Source organism: Callospermophilus lateralis, chromosome 11 (assembly GCF_048772815.1).
Source record: "Callospermophilus lateralis isolate mCalLat2 chromosome 11, mCalLat2.hap1, whole genome shotgun sequence".
Taxonomy (NCBI): Eukaryota; Metazoa; Chordata; class Mammalia; order Rodentia; family Sciuridae; genus Callospermophilus; species Callospermophilus lateralis.
Window position 1 is genome coordinate 53,150,068 of NC_135315.1, and position 15,001 is coordinate 53,165,068.

Consider the following 15,001-nt stretch of genomic DNA (forward strand, 5'->3'; position numbering starts at 1 on the left):
ACAGAGCCTGAGATGTGGTCTGGGCAGTTTGACAAGTTTTTATTCTCCCCTCCCATTGGAGCTGAATTCTTGTTTGTAGCTTTGAACTGAGACTAAGCAACATTTTTATTTTTTCATTATGAAAACATGTTTAATTTATTTCAATCTTTTGGGGGATTTCAAAAGCTAAGATTTAGTAATTTGAGTTTCCTGTGCTGCTTGGCCTTAATCTTCTTTAAAAGTTAATCCCAAATTAGGGGGGGGGGAGGCAAATCCTGCAGCTGTTATATATCAGTAGTATTTGGTGGCCTCTCACCCCTGCCCTTCCCTGGCCCCAGCCCCAGGACATGATCAATCAATGTGAGCCCTTAATCAAATGATCTCACATATCTAAGGCTAGTTGAGGACCAGAAAATTCATGTGGAGTTATGTGGGACAGATTTCTAAGAAAGAAACCTAGCCTATCACATTCCTTGGATTTAAGGGATGTTTGGTCATCTGTTGCTATGTAATGAACCACCCCAAACTGCATGGTTTAAAGCAAGAATAATAGTTTTAATGATTGTGTGGAATTTGAGGAATCAGAGTGATTCTGCAGGGTGTTTTGTATAAGGACTGAGCTGGAAAACACACCTTGAGGGCTTCTGTGTGGGCAAAGGTCTCTCACCTTCTGAACACCCTGGCCCTATCCCCCTCCATTCCACAATGGAGTACAGTGAAATCATAGGTAGGCATCCAGGTGGGGGCCCATTTGGTGGGTTATATCTTAGTGACTCTACCCTGGGAATCAGCAAGAACAGGCATTAGCCCTAAGAGCTTCCTTTTCTTATTGCTTTGGAGGGTTCTTCACTCTTCCAAAGGTTTACTGCTGGAGTTCTGGAGTTAAAAACTGCAATGACTGGCATGGAAATTTCACTAGAGAGGTGGACTTTCAGATCCAAGATGGCGGAAGAAGGAAATATTTTAGTCAGCTTTTCAGCGCTGTGATCAAAATACCTGACAACTCAGGAGGAAAAGTTTACTTGGGGTTTCAGAGGTTCTCTGTCCATAGACAAATGACTCCATTGCTCTGAGCTCAAGATGAGGGCAGAACAACATGGCGGAAGGGCATGATAGAGGAGCCCTACTCCATTTATGGCAGCCAGGGAGCAGAGGGAGAAAGGGGAAGGGGCTGTAGGGAAGAGACAATCTTCCAAGTCATGTACCTGTGATTCATCTCCTCCAGCCACACCCCACCTGCCTACAGTTACCCCCAGTCTGTCCATTTAAACCAGGACGAACTGATTAGGTTGCAACTTGCATATTCTAATAATTTCACCTTGGAACATTCCTGCATTAACACAAGAGCTTTTGAGGGGACACCTCGTATTCAAACTATAATAGTTTCACCAGTCTTGTGCTGTCACTGGACCTAAGGAGAGATGGCCAAGCCCTGGTGATACACGAAGTAAAAAACCACGTGATCTAGGCTTCGCAGTCACTTTACCTAGAATGAGAATCATACTCCAGGATGGTCCTAAGACAGTGAAGAAAGAACCCGAGGAAATGAAAAGACACATGTGTCACTGGAATCCTGTTGTAGGCAACTTGTTTATAAGAATTCTGGTGCCAGGCACCATGGCACACACCTGTAATCCCAGCAGCTTGGGAGGTTGAGACAGGAGGATGGTGAGTTCAAAGCCAGCCTCAGCCAAAGGCAAGTTGCTAAGCAACTCAGTGAGACCCTGTCTCTAAATAAAATACAAATTAGGGCTGGGGATGTGGCTCATTGGTTGAGTGGCCTTGAGTTTAATCCCTGGTAACCACCCCTCCCCTCAAAAAAAAAATAATTCTAGCATATTGAAATCTAGTTCTTCTTATATCATGTGCCCAGAGGTGAGTATCACCTGTCCTGCCAACCATGCAGGGTGTCTGTAAACCTCTGATGTGATTGTGTGTGTGGAAATGATTAATTAGTACCACCATGTTCCCTTGTAGGAGCTATAGTCATGAAATATCTAGGGACATAAGAGAAGGAAAATTCCACATGGGTAGGCAGAATCTGAGCATTTTACTGATATTGTGAAGACCAACATGGAGATCCCTGGCCAGGTTGCAAAAGGGATGTACTGAAAAAGGCTTCCAAAGGAAGAGCAGAAAAACCTTGATAATAACTTAATTATGATCAAGAGATATAAAAGGAATCATCCTGTCTTCAAGACCTTCACCTTTTAGTTGGAGATATGTCATTTCCTGCTGAGTTCTGGCATTTTGTGAGATTCTTCCCACAAAGATTCAAGTACTTGGGTGCCAAACATAAATCCAGCTTAAATATATCAGGCACTTAGCCCAAATTCCACAGGCCTTTATGTCAATTAAGAAAAGTCAGGGTATGTAGGTTCTCACAGATGGCTGTTCAAAAAATCAGGAAGTGTCAAAGTCTGCAGAATCAACAGAAATAAACATTAACTAAAGTATCTTTGATTCCAGACTTTTGGCAGTTATAGGGTGAACCCAGAAATATTTTCCAAATTCAAGAGATTATCCTCTTATTGAAACTTCCCCAAGACAAATGTTTTGTAAATGAAAATACCATTACTTGATAATCTATATATAGTCTTTTCATTATAATCCTTGGGACTACAATTTTAAATAACTAAGAGGAGAATAAAGAAGAAACCATCTTTCCACGTTTCAGAATTGGTTTGATATTGTACAAGGCAAAACTCTTAATGGAGTCATGGATCTCAACCCATTCATTCATTCATTCACTCACTCTTCATTCAACAAATATTTTGTGTGTGTGTGTGTGTGTGTGTGTGTGTGTGTGTGTGTGTGTTCCTATTAAACTCCAGGCATTGTTTCAGGTGCTTGGGGTGTGGTAGTGAAAATCCAAGATAAGGATGCTACTCTGATTGCAAGTGAAGCAGAGAGGGATGGATAATAACCGATCAGATAAATTACAATATAATCTTGGTATTAAGAATGAATAAAATAGACCACTGTGATAGTGACTTGGGTGACCTGGAAAGGCCTCTTTTTGGTGATATTTGAGCTAAGATCTGACTTTAAGCAGCTAGTTAGGCAGAAGTTTGAGGGAGAATCATCCAGAAAACAGGAAGTGTGAAGGGCTTTGAGAAGAAGTGAACTGTGGTAGCCAGCCCCCAAATATCCTTCAATGGCTCTCCATGCCCTTTTTTAAGTCTCCTTCCATATTGCAAAGAGTTGACCTCTGTGACATTAGGATATTGTGGACATGATGATGTGTGACTTCTAAGATTAGGTCATAAAATGGGTTGCAGTTTCTGCTTTGTTCTCTTGGATCACTCCCTCTGGGAGAAAGCAGCTGCCATGTCAGGAGGATACTCAAGCAGCTGCCATGTCAGTAGGATACTCAATCAGCTGCCATGTCAGGAGGATACTCAAGCAGCTGCCATGTTAGGAGGATACTCAAGCAGCTTTGTGGAGAGAGACTGAAGCCTCCTACTGACAAGCACATCCACCTTACCCACCATCATCCAGCTGAGTGGGGAATAGGAATCTGAATGTAAATATTTCTGATTCCAAAGTCCAGAGGAGTGGAACATATTCTTTAAGTTTGTTTGGATATTAATAAATGAATTAATCATTATTATTATGTGTGAGAAAAAACTCTACCTCTTTGTTTCTGTGATCATGATTACGTTTAACCTTGCAACTGAGAATATTTCTAATTGATACATTTGTGCATCAGCTTTTTTTTTTAAGAGAGAAAGAGAAGAGAGAGAGAGAATTTTTTTAAATTTATTTTTCAGTTTTCAGTGAACACACATCTTTTATTTTTATGTGGTGCTGAGGCTCAAACCGTGCATGCCAGGTGAGCGCGTTACAGCTTGAGCCACATCCCCAGCCCAAGTGCATCAGTTTTAAAAATAATGATCCCGAGTGCAATTACAATCTACAATTTTACAATCAAAAAAAGCAGCAAGCAACTTGTCAGTATGTGAGCCACTCTGGCAGCCATTCAAGTCTTCAAATGACTGTAGTTCCAACCAGCATCTTGACTGAAACTTAAGAGTGACCCTGAGCCAGGACACTCAGCTAACCCACCACCAGATTCTTGGCTGTAGAGTGTGTATGAAATGATACATCTTTGTAGTTTTGATCCACTATGTTATACAGCAATAGATAGTTAGTATATGAATTTGACAAGCTCCAAGAATCTAGAAAGCCCATGTGGCTGAAAGAAATATTTTGAGGAGAGAAAAGCATATTTGTTATGTTAGATAAATGAAAAATTTAGGACCAGACATCTGGATCCAGTTTCCCAAGCAATATCAGAAATAAGACTCTCACCATCTCTCTGGTCTCTGCTTTTGTCTGTCTTGGTTTCATGCTTAGATGGGCTCTCTCCACAGAGCTGGGAAGATTCTAACAGTATCTCTGGGTTTACATTGTCTATCAAGATGGAAAATGAAGAGAAGAGAGTTCTAGACTCTCTCTCCCCTTTCCCAGTGAAAAGAACTCTGATTGACCTTGCTTGGGTCACAGGCCAATTTGGGCCACTTATTGAGATGACTGCCATTCCACAATGTGGAAACCATGTGATTGACAGTCATGCTAGAGGCCTGAGGAATAGGAAAGTGTCAGATTCCAAAAGGAAAGAATGCGAGACAGTCAAAATAAATTAGCCAGTGACCACCGTGGTCTAGTAGAAATGGGATTGTGGCCTGTCTAGTATTCATATAATTGAATGCTTTATGGGGATTTAATCATCTTTGACCTATGAATACCCATGACCACCAAAGCTAGGCTAGTATGGGTGGTTAGATGCCAAAGTTAGAGGAGATGCCTTAGAATCCAAGTTAGCATCACCAGTATGACTAACTCTAGTTAGTGTAGTTGCATGCCTCTCCAGGGGTTATCTTGGACTTTGCTGGTAATTTTTAGACATATCTACCCAAAGTTCACAACACATCTTCCTTTTGTTCCAGGGGTTCCTTGTGGCCTTGCAGTACGGCTTTGTCAATGGAGAGGTATGTTTTCCATGTTGCCATCCCAACATCTGATGAGGCTGGGGCTGGAATCCTACTGTCCTCAGAGGTTTCTATGTATGTGATGGGGTAACAGTGACTAGCATGTACCGTGAGCGTCCAGGAGAGAGAACAGAAGACACTTTAGACAAATGGGAAAAGGTGTCATGATGGGTGTGTGAAAGCTCAGAACTGGAGTTGTGCTAGGGTGACAGTATGATGAAGAAAATAAGCATAAATAAGCATGAATCCAAAAATCTGGATCCAAGCCTTGGTTCACCCACTTAGGAGCTCTATGAGTTAGACAGGTCACTGCATCTTAGCCTCAGTTTCCTCATGTGTAAAATGGAAATAACAACTGTCCTTACCTTATAGTGATGTCCCAGGCATGCCGAGCAGATAGTAAAGGCTCAATATCTGGGAACTATAATTTTTATTCATATGATTTCATGACCCCAACCAGTTTTTCTGTTTCCCTGATGCTGGGCAGCTTGCTGTTGGCTATAAACTAATATCTGAGACGATCAACTTAACAATAAGGAAAGGTTTACTTTGGCTCATGGTTGCAGAGGTTTCAGCCCATAGGTTGCCAAGTCCCTTTGCCTTTGGGCCTGTGACAAGGCAGCACATCATACTAGGAGTACATGGTGGAATGAGCTGCTGATTTCATGGTGCTCAGGAAGCAGAGAGAGAGCAAGGGAAAGGAAGGTTGGTGGAAGACTCCAGGGGTCTTCCACCAGTGAACCAACTTCCTTCCACCAGGCCGTATCTTTTGACGTTGTCACCATGTTCACAACAGCACCACAAGCTGGAGACCAAATCTTCCACACATGAGCCTTTGGGGAACATTCAAGATCAAACCGTAGCACCTGGAGAAAGGCTTGAAGGGCGAAGGGGCAGAACAGGGGTTTTCATTTGTTTTTGGAGTTGGTAAAATTTCAAGCCTCCTTGTATTTCCCTCCTCCCTCCACTGCAGGTTTAAATGTATGTTTCTGTCTCCTCCAACTAGAGTGTAAGCTGTCCAGAGCAGAGGCCCTCCTCTGGGTTGCTCAGGGCTGCTGCTTCCATAGCTTCATGCAAGGGCTCCTTGTTCAACAGGCAGGTTTCAGCTCAAACACCACCACACAGAGTCCCTTCTGAACACCACATCTCAAGCTCTTAATCTCCTGTCAAATGACAAAAAATTGCAACAATTTAGTTTAAAGACCTCACTTGGCTTAATTTGCAATTCTAAAAGGGGGCAATATTTCATTCAATAAAATAGAATAAGTGCGTCAATGGTCTGAGCAGAGGGCATTAATTTTATGGAGGAAGGCAGAAGAAAGCAGTCTTCATAAGTTATTTTCCTTATAAGGAGTAGACAGGGTGGTTAAAAAAAAAACTGGTTAACATCAGATTACCTCAGGTTGACTTTTTGTGCAAGGGTTAAGGCAGAGAGAACTTTGTCAAACAGACCCATTGAGCCTGGTCTGTTTAGAAAGCTGGACTGTAATCTCTCTCCCCTGAAGGGCACATAAGTCTTGTGGTGAGGTGGAACTTCAGGAGGGATGACTCCATCTTGATTTTTAGTCTAGTCTGTTGGGGTCCAGGGCAAAGAGCTTAGTGCAAAACCATGGTCTCCTGTCGTCTTCATGTAACACTCCTTACCACGTTGTCCTGTTATAGTCTCATAGAATTTGTCATCTGCTGTGCTTATGTGTCTTGTTTCTTCACCAGGTAGAAGGTAAATTTCCCAAGGGTAGCATGGAGTATCCATTCAATAATATTTTTTTTGCTGAATGAACACATGAGTAAATGCTCCCAAGACTATAACCTTACCTTGGTCTCACCTGACAGGTGAAGGCTGAACTGCGGAAGTTCTGGGCCCGCTTCTTGCTCGACAACCACTCAGGCTGTGGAGCCTGGGTCCTGGGGAAGAACTTCCGGTTCCTGGGGAAATGTCCCAAGAATCTCTCAGATGGAGATGGTGGCGAGACGCTTCGGAAGCTGAAGACCTCTCCTGACGGCTCACACCTGGCCACACGGGGCCGGGGGGAGCTGGGTGCCCATCCTCACCGGGGCCACACAGCCTGGCCCCGTGGCAGCAGCCTGTCGGAGAGCAGTGAGGGGGACTTCACCCTGGCCAACACCATGGAGGAGATTCTGGAAGAGAGTGAGATCTAGCACGGTGGACTCCAGATCTGCAATCTGGGGGACTCCCAGGAAAGCTGGGGATGATGCAGGATGGACGTTGCTTGGAGCAGATCATTCTTTCCCTGTACACTATGCCCACTCAGTATGAAGTCAGTCTTCAGGTTCTTCAAACTTTGCATACATGAAGCTGTGTAATGCTCACAGCTTCTGCCTGTCCTTGTCACCCTAGTTATCCCCACTGGTGTATTTCCCAGAATGACCACCAGTCCCTGGGGCTTGGCCCAGAATTCAAGTGAACAGAAGAACCCCAGGATGAAGAGAAGAGAATTCTCTTGTTTTAAAAAAAAGGAGTCTAGTCAGTATCTCTTTCTTTTCTCCTCATAGCACTTGGGATTGGGTTTAGGGTGCATAGGAACCCCTGCCCCCCCAGGAAGCTTTTTAAATGCTGAATCCTAGGCTCATCACTGAGATTCTAAAAGAGTGAGGATAGTCAGGAATGGAGCTAGCAAAGCATCCCAGGTAATTCAGATGCAAGTTCACTCTTGGAAAATACTGGGCAGGGGGAGAGAGCGCCAGAAGACCCCAGGCATGGCCTCTAGCAGGGTGAAGTGAAGCATTCTGCATCCACAGTTCAGCTGGGATGCACCTGCCCTCCTTGGTATGAGCCCCTGTTGGCCCCCAGACTTCACTTCCTCCTTGATTCTTTCCTCTTTCTCGTCTGTAGAGTCTTGCCTCCCAATTTCTCTCTCACTTCTCCCTCTGTGATCAGCACAAGTTCCACTTGAGCTGTTATAATCCCAGCTCTCCTCAAGACAATTGATCCCAGTTCCCAGGGACCTTCTGAATATCTCCCCTGGTTTTCTTCCATCCTTTCTGGCTCCACCTGGTTTTCTGACATGCTCTACATTGGGGCTGGAAATGCCTTTCCATATTTGCTGTGCCAATGGATGCCTTAGTGGCCAGGCCTCCTGCTCTGGGGGGCTTATTGCTATTCTTCCTGATCCCAGTCCCTACTGATAAGGATTCTCCTCCCCAGATGGATGCTGAAAGTCAGAGGGGACCCAGGTAAAGCAAAAGGACTAGTTGAATCTTGGATATGTGGTGAGTGACACAGAGAGCTGAGAGGCCCAGGGCTCTGCATTGGCTGTCACTGTGGAGCCTGTTCTGCTGATGGGAACCTAATCTATGGGGGCCAGGAGAGACAGGAAGTTGAGTTCAGGCTCAGTGGTCTGAAACTACAAGGCCAGATGGTGAATGAAGACCAAGTGAGGAAAAGTCTCTGGACACATTGTGCTGATGTCCAGAAGTGTCGCTCACATGGTGTGTATAAAGTATGTGTGTGGGGGTGGGGCATGTTGCTGTGGAACTGAACACCATCATGGGGAGTGCCTGGTGAGACTTCTGAAGTGGGGTTACCGGGTTTAACAAATAAAAATACATGATACACTACTACATTTGAATTTCAGACAATCAAATCATCTTCACGTGGAAGTATAGCCCATGGGGCGTTTGTTAAAATAAAGTTTTATTGGCACAAGGGCCAGCAAGGCTAGGGAATCCAACTCCTGTGAATGTAAGTTCTGACCTTGACTTTATCTGAAATGTTGACATTTTGTTGATCTGGGACTTTCTAACACTAATTTTGATTTTTAAATGATTGCATTGAAGTATTACTTAACTCAACTATGGAGACTTTGTCTGCCCCCTTAAATTTTATACTGCTCTCATTCCTGGCTTCCAGGATGGGAGTAGAAATGGAGGTATTAGGCAAGTGCATAATGAAGCAAAGGTTTATTTTCCAGTGTCCAGAATATCCATAGTTCAATTATTAAAACACATAGTTTTCCCTTCTCTGCAAATGTCCCTGCCTGGGCTCCTTAGCCAATCAGCTTTTAATTCCCATCAAGTCCCCAGCCTGGAGCGCATTCAGAGCAGGTGCTCTACACACATCGGTCAAGAGAGACAGGATGGAACATCCTCAGGGAGCATTGGATGTTTCCAGGAGTAAGTTATCCAGGATCCTGCCACCAATAGGAGAAACATTTTTCTTCCAAAGCCTTTGTAAATATGTCCTCCGCTCCTCCCTGCACAATGCCGTGGTCTACCCGCACTGCTTGCTCTTGCTCTGCGAATGATTAAAGCAAGTTTATTTAAATGATTTGCATTTTTGTCCACTCTTCTGCATTCGTTTCCCACTGGAGCTGAAAGTCTCTCCCAATGCTCGGAGAATCTGGTGCCCTGTTTCTGAGCAGAAGTGGCGGGGGAAAGGCTGTGGCATTTAGTGGGCGACCAGAGGGCACTTTATTTGAAGCACCCAAAGGGGTTGGCAGAGGGGGAGGGGTCAGAAGTGGAGGTTAGAGGTCAAAAGGGAAAATCCCCTTTCTAGATCACCCCAACGTCATTCAGTATGCTTGTTGACTGGAAGGTCCAGTCTAGTGCTCCCAGTCCTGGCAGGACAATCCCCTTTGGGAAACTTTTAAGAGATCAATGGCCAGGTCTGGCTCTGGAGATTTGGGCTGAATTGGTTCAAATTGACCTTGGCGAGATATATATATATACATATATATATATGTGTGTGTGTGTGTGTGTGTGTGTGTGTGCATACACATGTGGAAGTCCCCTGGGACCTCCTTCATCTGCAATTCAAATCTAGAATTATTATATATGCATTATATATAATAATTTAGAAATTATTATATATATACTAATTTCTAAGTGATTTTTTATTATGGTAAAATATAGATAATATAAAATATAAAATTTGTCATTTTAACCATTTTTAAGCATGGGGCTCAGGGTATTCAGTACATTCACATTGTTAGGCAACCATCCCCAGTCTCCATCTCCAGAATCTTTTCACCTTTACAATCTGAAACTCTGTCCCCGTGAAAAAAATATCTTCCCATTTCCCCTCCTTCTGGAGAACTTTCTTCTTCCTGTGTCTGTATTTGCCTAGTCTAGATAAATCATATAATTGGAACCATGAAACAATCTGTAATTGGCTTCCAAGATTCATTCACACTGTAGCGTGTGTCAGGCCGCGGTTTCTTTTCACTGCTGAATACTGTTTCAGTGTGTGGCTATACCACATGCTGGGTATCCACCTTCCAGCTATTGTGAATAATGCTGCTCTTGATAGAGATGTATATCTGAGTTCCTGCTTTCAAATTTGGGGGTATACCTAGAGGTGGAATTCCTAGATCTGCTGCTGATGCTGCTGGTTAACAGAGTGGGAAGCCGCCAAATGATTTTCCACATCACTTGCACCATTTAACATTCCCACCAGCAATCCACATCCCCACTGACATTTATTTTCCATTTTTGAAAACTTGTAGCCACTGTAACGGCTGTGAAATGTTATCCCATTACAGTTTTGACTTGCCTTTACTCGATGATTAATGATGATGAGCATCTTTCATGTGATTGCTTATTGGTTAATTTTGTGTCTTCTTTAGAAAAATATTTACTCTAATTTTTGCACATATAAAAAAATTGGATGGTTTGCTTTTGTTGTGGAGTTGTAGAAGTTCTTTAAATATTCTGCATATTATCCCTTATCAGATATATTATTTGGAAATATTTTTCTCATCCTGTGGGATGTCTTTGTGCTTTCTTGAGAGTGTCCTTTTTTATGTGCAAAAGCTTTAAATTTTGGTGAGGTTTATCAATGATTTTTTCTTTCATTGCCTGTGCTTTGGGTATCAAAGCCACTTGAGTGGTTTTTATACATGACCAAGGTTAACACTGGCTGAGGCGGAATGGAAGAGTCTTTCCTGGAATCTGAAAATCCCTTGCTCAAGTCCAAACAAACTCATATCAAGTCTCCCACCTGTGTTGCATCTAGAACTCAGAAATTCTTCTGGAAGTACATATTCAGCTGATTCTCACAACTCTAAGAGATAGCCACCTTTGATGTGGTTGGCCCAATTTTGTGTTTTTTTTTTTTTTTTTTTTTTAAGGGCCATCCTCCCAGCTACAACCTAAGGGCCTGAGATAGATTTGCATAACTACCTGGATAGATTATCTGGATAGATTTGCATAACTACCAAGGGACAGAAACAGGGATGGAGTGGGCAGCAGCATGGGACCTGTCACCTCCTGGTTCCTACAACAGTGCTGGAGCCTGGTGAGAGAAAAGAAGTTGCAGACAGATCTATAATTGCTTCTAGGAGTTAGTGACCAGAGCCACTCCATGACACATGTCGTTCTCTACAGGGACCTTTCAACAGACTGTAACCCAGAAGACTCCCTGGCAGATGAACACCTATTAAGCACACCAGGTGGTGGGAAATCTGGTGCCTGGGGAAGCAATGGCACTTGGCACCGAGGGACTTGTTGGTGAATCTGTGGTAAAGATCTTCTGGGGATGTTAAGAAATATCCAAGGGATTTTGTGAAAGGTGGTGCACGCCTATAATCCCAGAGGCTCAAGAGGCTGAGGCAGGAGGATTGCAAGTTCAAAACCAGCCTCAGCAACTTAGGGAGGCCCTAGGCAACTTAGCAAGACCCGGTCTCAAAGTAAAAAATAAAAAGGGCTGGAGATGTGGCTCTGTGGTGAAGTACCCCTGGGTTCAATCCCAGGTACCAGAAACAAACAAGCAAATAAAAAGGGAGCACTGCACAAGGAGCTGGGATCCTGTGAGCAGGTGGAGTCCAGAGTCTGGGCCAGGGCAGTTATTATTGTTCTTAGTAAGATAATAATTCATGTCCGTCCTTCAGTTCACATGTATATGAGAAAGCAGGATCTCCCCAACATCTGTAGAGTGCACATCTATTTTTACAACCTTCTATAATTTTTTTTTATAACATCCCAATTTTCCTCTTGGAAACCACACATCTCCCACTCTTGGCCAATGGATTTGGAGTTCTCTGACTTCATCTTTAGCTCCAGGGGTACACACAAAAGTAGGCTTGGCCAAGCGGGAAATGCCACCCTCTAGGCACCAGGTATTGGATCTGAGACAAGCAGAGAAACAGTCAGAGGCGGTGTGATGCAATCCTGGGACTTTGGTTGGGGCTCTCAACAAAAAGAGATGTTCTCTTGTCTGCTGAAATTGGAACCATGAGGGAGTAGGCCAGGATCTGCTGGTAAACATTTTGCCAGCATGGAGACAATGGCCTGAGAGTGGTGGTGACGTCAAAACATAAGCCAAGAGATGGAAAAATGAAACCTGAGACATTGTAGGAGCTCCTGGATCAAATCAGACCTGAAGTTAGAACTACTACTAGAATTTCCACTCCAAGAGCTAATACAGTTCTATTTGTGCCACAATAATTTGTACTGGCTCCTCTGTCTTTTGCATTTGGAAGAGTCTTGATGACTTACTTCATCATCAATTCTACCTCCTTCTCTTCCGTTCATCCAAGTTGGACTTTACACTGATCCCTGTTCTCCATGCTTATTTCCATAGAATATCCTCATAGAGCTTCAGTCCAAATAGTCCTTTTACTCTAACCTAACAAAAGATGTGCTAAATCGAGTGATCACTCTTTGCATCTCCCCTGGCCAGTAGGGGCTCAAGTGGCACCTTATTTCTCTTGCTGAACTACAGGACAACAAGGACCTTATTATGAAGTGCCTGTCCTTTTAGACTCAAATAGCAATGATACCTTGACCTCAGAGAGAAGTGACAAGTACCCGGCCTCCTGTGCCACCAACCAGGTTCATTCATGGAGGGGATGGGAAGAGCGCAAGAGGAAGGCACCAGGGTCTCTGGTTGTACGCCTAGATCACCTGGGCTGGACTCCAGGTCTCCCTATCCCCGGGCAGGTCCACTCTGTCTACCCTGGAGGAGTGTCTGGCATAGGTGATTCTCATGACAGCCCTCCCCCTCTGGGCACCTCTGTGTTAGGGTCTGTAAACAAGTCAGGATGGCGCCTGGCATTTGGCCAGGGGGAGTGGTTTGTGAGGTGGCGCCAGCAAGCCATTAAGTGTGGAGATTCCTTATTGGTTGACTGCTGTATCTAGTTTATGTTAATTAAGATAAGCTGTGTGGAATGTATAAATACCCCTCCGGTCCTGGAGTAAACGGCTCCCACTCCTGCTGTATCAATGTACACAAGTTGTTCAACACCCCCTGGTTATTTTGCTGCAGCCGGATTGCGGCACCTCTGGACCAGGTGCTGTGTGACGCTTCTTCCCCTGCCTTCTCTGATGTTGTGCAATCCCAAGGGGCACCATGGGGTGTCATCAAGGGGACTCATGTTCTGGCTTTCTGTCTCAGTGTCCTCATCTACACCATAAAGAGGGTGATCCTTGCATCACGGGAAATCGTGCCTTCAGAGATCCTCACGTGAGGCCTGTCTCGCAGGAAAGGCTCCGTACTGTCTACCGGGAGGATCTCTCTCTGAGGGTGGTGACGGGGGGCCATTGCTGCGGCTAAATCTTGAGAGGTGGGGGGATCACCTCCAGCACCAGCAGACACCAACCAGCCTCAGGATGTTCCAGATCGGTTGATCAAGAGTGCATGGAGCCCATGATTTCAGCAGCCTTATCTTAGAACCTAAGGCTGGAGAAGAAATGGGTCTTCAAAAACAGTGAATCCCATGATCTTGGAGAATCCGCTCACAGAGTTCCTCTGTGTCCCAGGATCTGGGAGCTCGACAGAGGAAATGTGGGCTGGTGGGTAGCCCTGGCCTGGCCTCTACTTCTCAGCTGGCTGAACTTGGGCAAGCTGCGTCTCCTATCACTGGGCCTCCCTTTCCTGGCCTCTGAAATGAGAGGCCTCAAGGATGTCCAGGGCTCAGCCTTCCCCACTCACCAAACAGAGTTTCATTGCTCATTATCCTGTGAAATACGCAACTCTCCCCGTGACCCATTTCAGCAGGTGGCATCACATTTACGCAGTCTCCAGTCACAACCTGGTCGCCATCCCTGCTCCCTCCTCCTCCTGCACCGCAGCCCGTCAGGAGGATGCTCTCTCCTATATGGGTTCCTGAGAATCCTCTCCTCTGCATCTGAAAGCCGCCCCTGGGTCCCAGACACTGGTTGATTCCAAAAGTGTCATCGCCATCTTTGCTGTCCCCAGTCTTGCCCTTCTTGCCTTAACGTCTACCCTGCTGAGGGCTGCTCTTGCCAATGTCAGTCCCTCTGACTTTAAACTCCACGATGCTACCACTCCATCCGCTGTGATGCGCGGTGCCTGCCAAAGGCTGGAGGGGACCTTCCCAAGTCTGGCCCTTCTACCTTTCCAGCTCCACTCCCAATTCTCCCTCCCTCCCTCTCCTCCCCCTTCCAGCTCCCCACACCCCAGCCTGATCACAGTCCTGGGACTAAAGATGTCCATTCCCGCCCCGAGAGGAACGAGCTTCCCCCACCTCCAGCCCATCCCCAGCACAGTTCACGGGGCCTGTCATCCCCGGTCCTCCCCTAGTGCTCTCTCTGAGTGTCTCCATGGTAACCTTGGCCTCTGGTCCTGGCATCTTCGAGATCCATCATCCCCTTTGGACGGTACATTCTGGGAGAGCGGAACAGCCACGGTGAAGCTGCCAGAAATCATTTCCTTTTCCCACTCAAGAAAGACCAGACAGCTGGGTGCTCAGCTCCTCTGGCATTTATTGAACCTGCTTATTCAGCAAGCCACAAAGGAGCTTAGGTGAGGCTGTGGCTTAGGACTCCTGTGGCCTAATCCTGGGATTATCATAGGGCCACAGACTGGTGGGGAAGTGATGGGGAGTGGGGTGTGATGGGAGGGATATTAGAAACAGGAGGAAGAATTAACTGGTGGGTTGCTAAAGATGCTTTGGTTTGTAGGGTGCTGTGCTGGGGTTCAGAGGCCTCTCTCTTGGCCCTGGGCATGCGTGTGCATGAGTGTGTGTGTGTGTGTGTGTGTGTGTGTGTGTGCACCTGCAGGTGTTGAAGTGGGTGGTGGTGGGGAGAGAAGAGCGTAGCAGTTGGCA

At 45.3% G+C, this 15,001-nt stretch overlaps 1 protein-coding gene across 1 annotated transcript in view; it reads left to right on the forward strand.

Moving 5' to 3' along the window:
- Nucleotides 1–7,133, forward strand: part of Glp2r (glucagon like peptide 2 receptor) — a 77,971-nt gene extending 70,838 nt beyond the window's left edge. Inside the window, exons 12-13 of the mRNA XM_076870967.1 lie at nucleotides 4,932–4,973; nucleotides 6,807–7,133. Coding sequence (XP_076727082.1) covers nucleotides 4,932–4,973; nucleotides 6,807–7,133 — 369 coding nt within the window. The remainder of the gene's footprint in view (nucleotides 1–4,931; nucleotides 4,974–6,806) is intronic.
- Nucleotides 7,134–15,001: the final 7,868 nt, after the last annotated feature.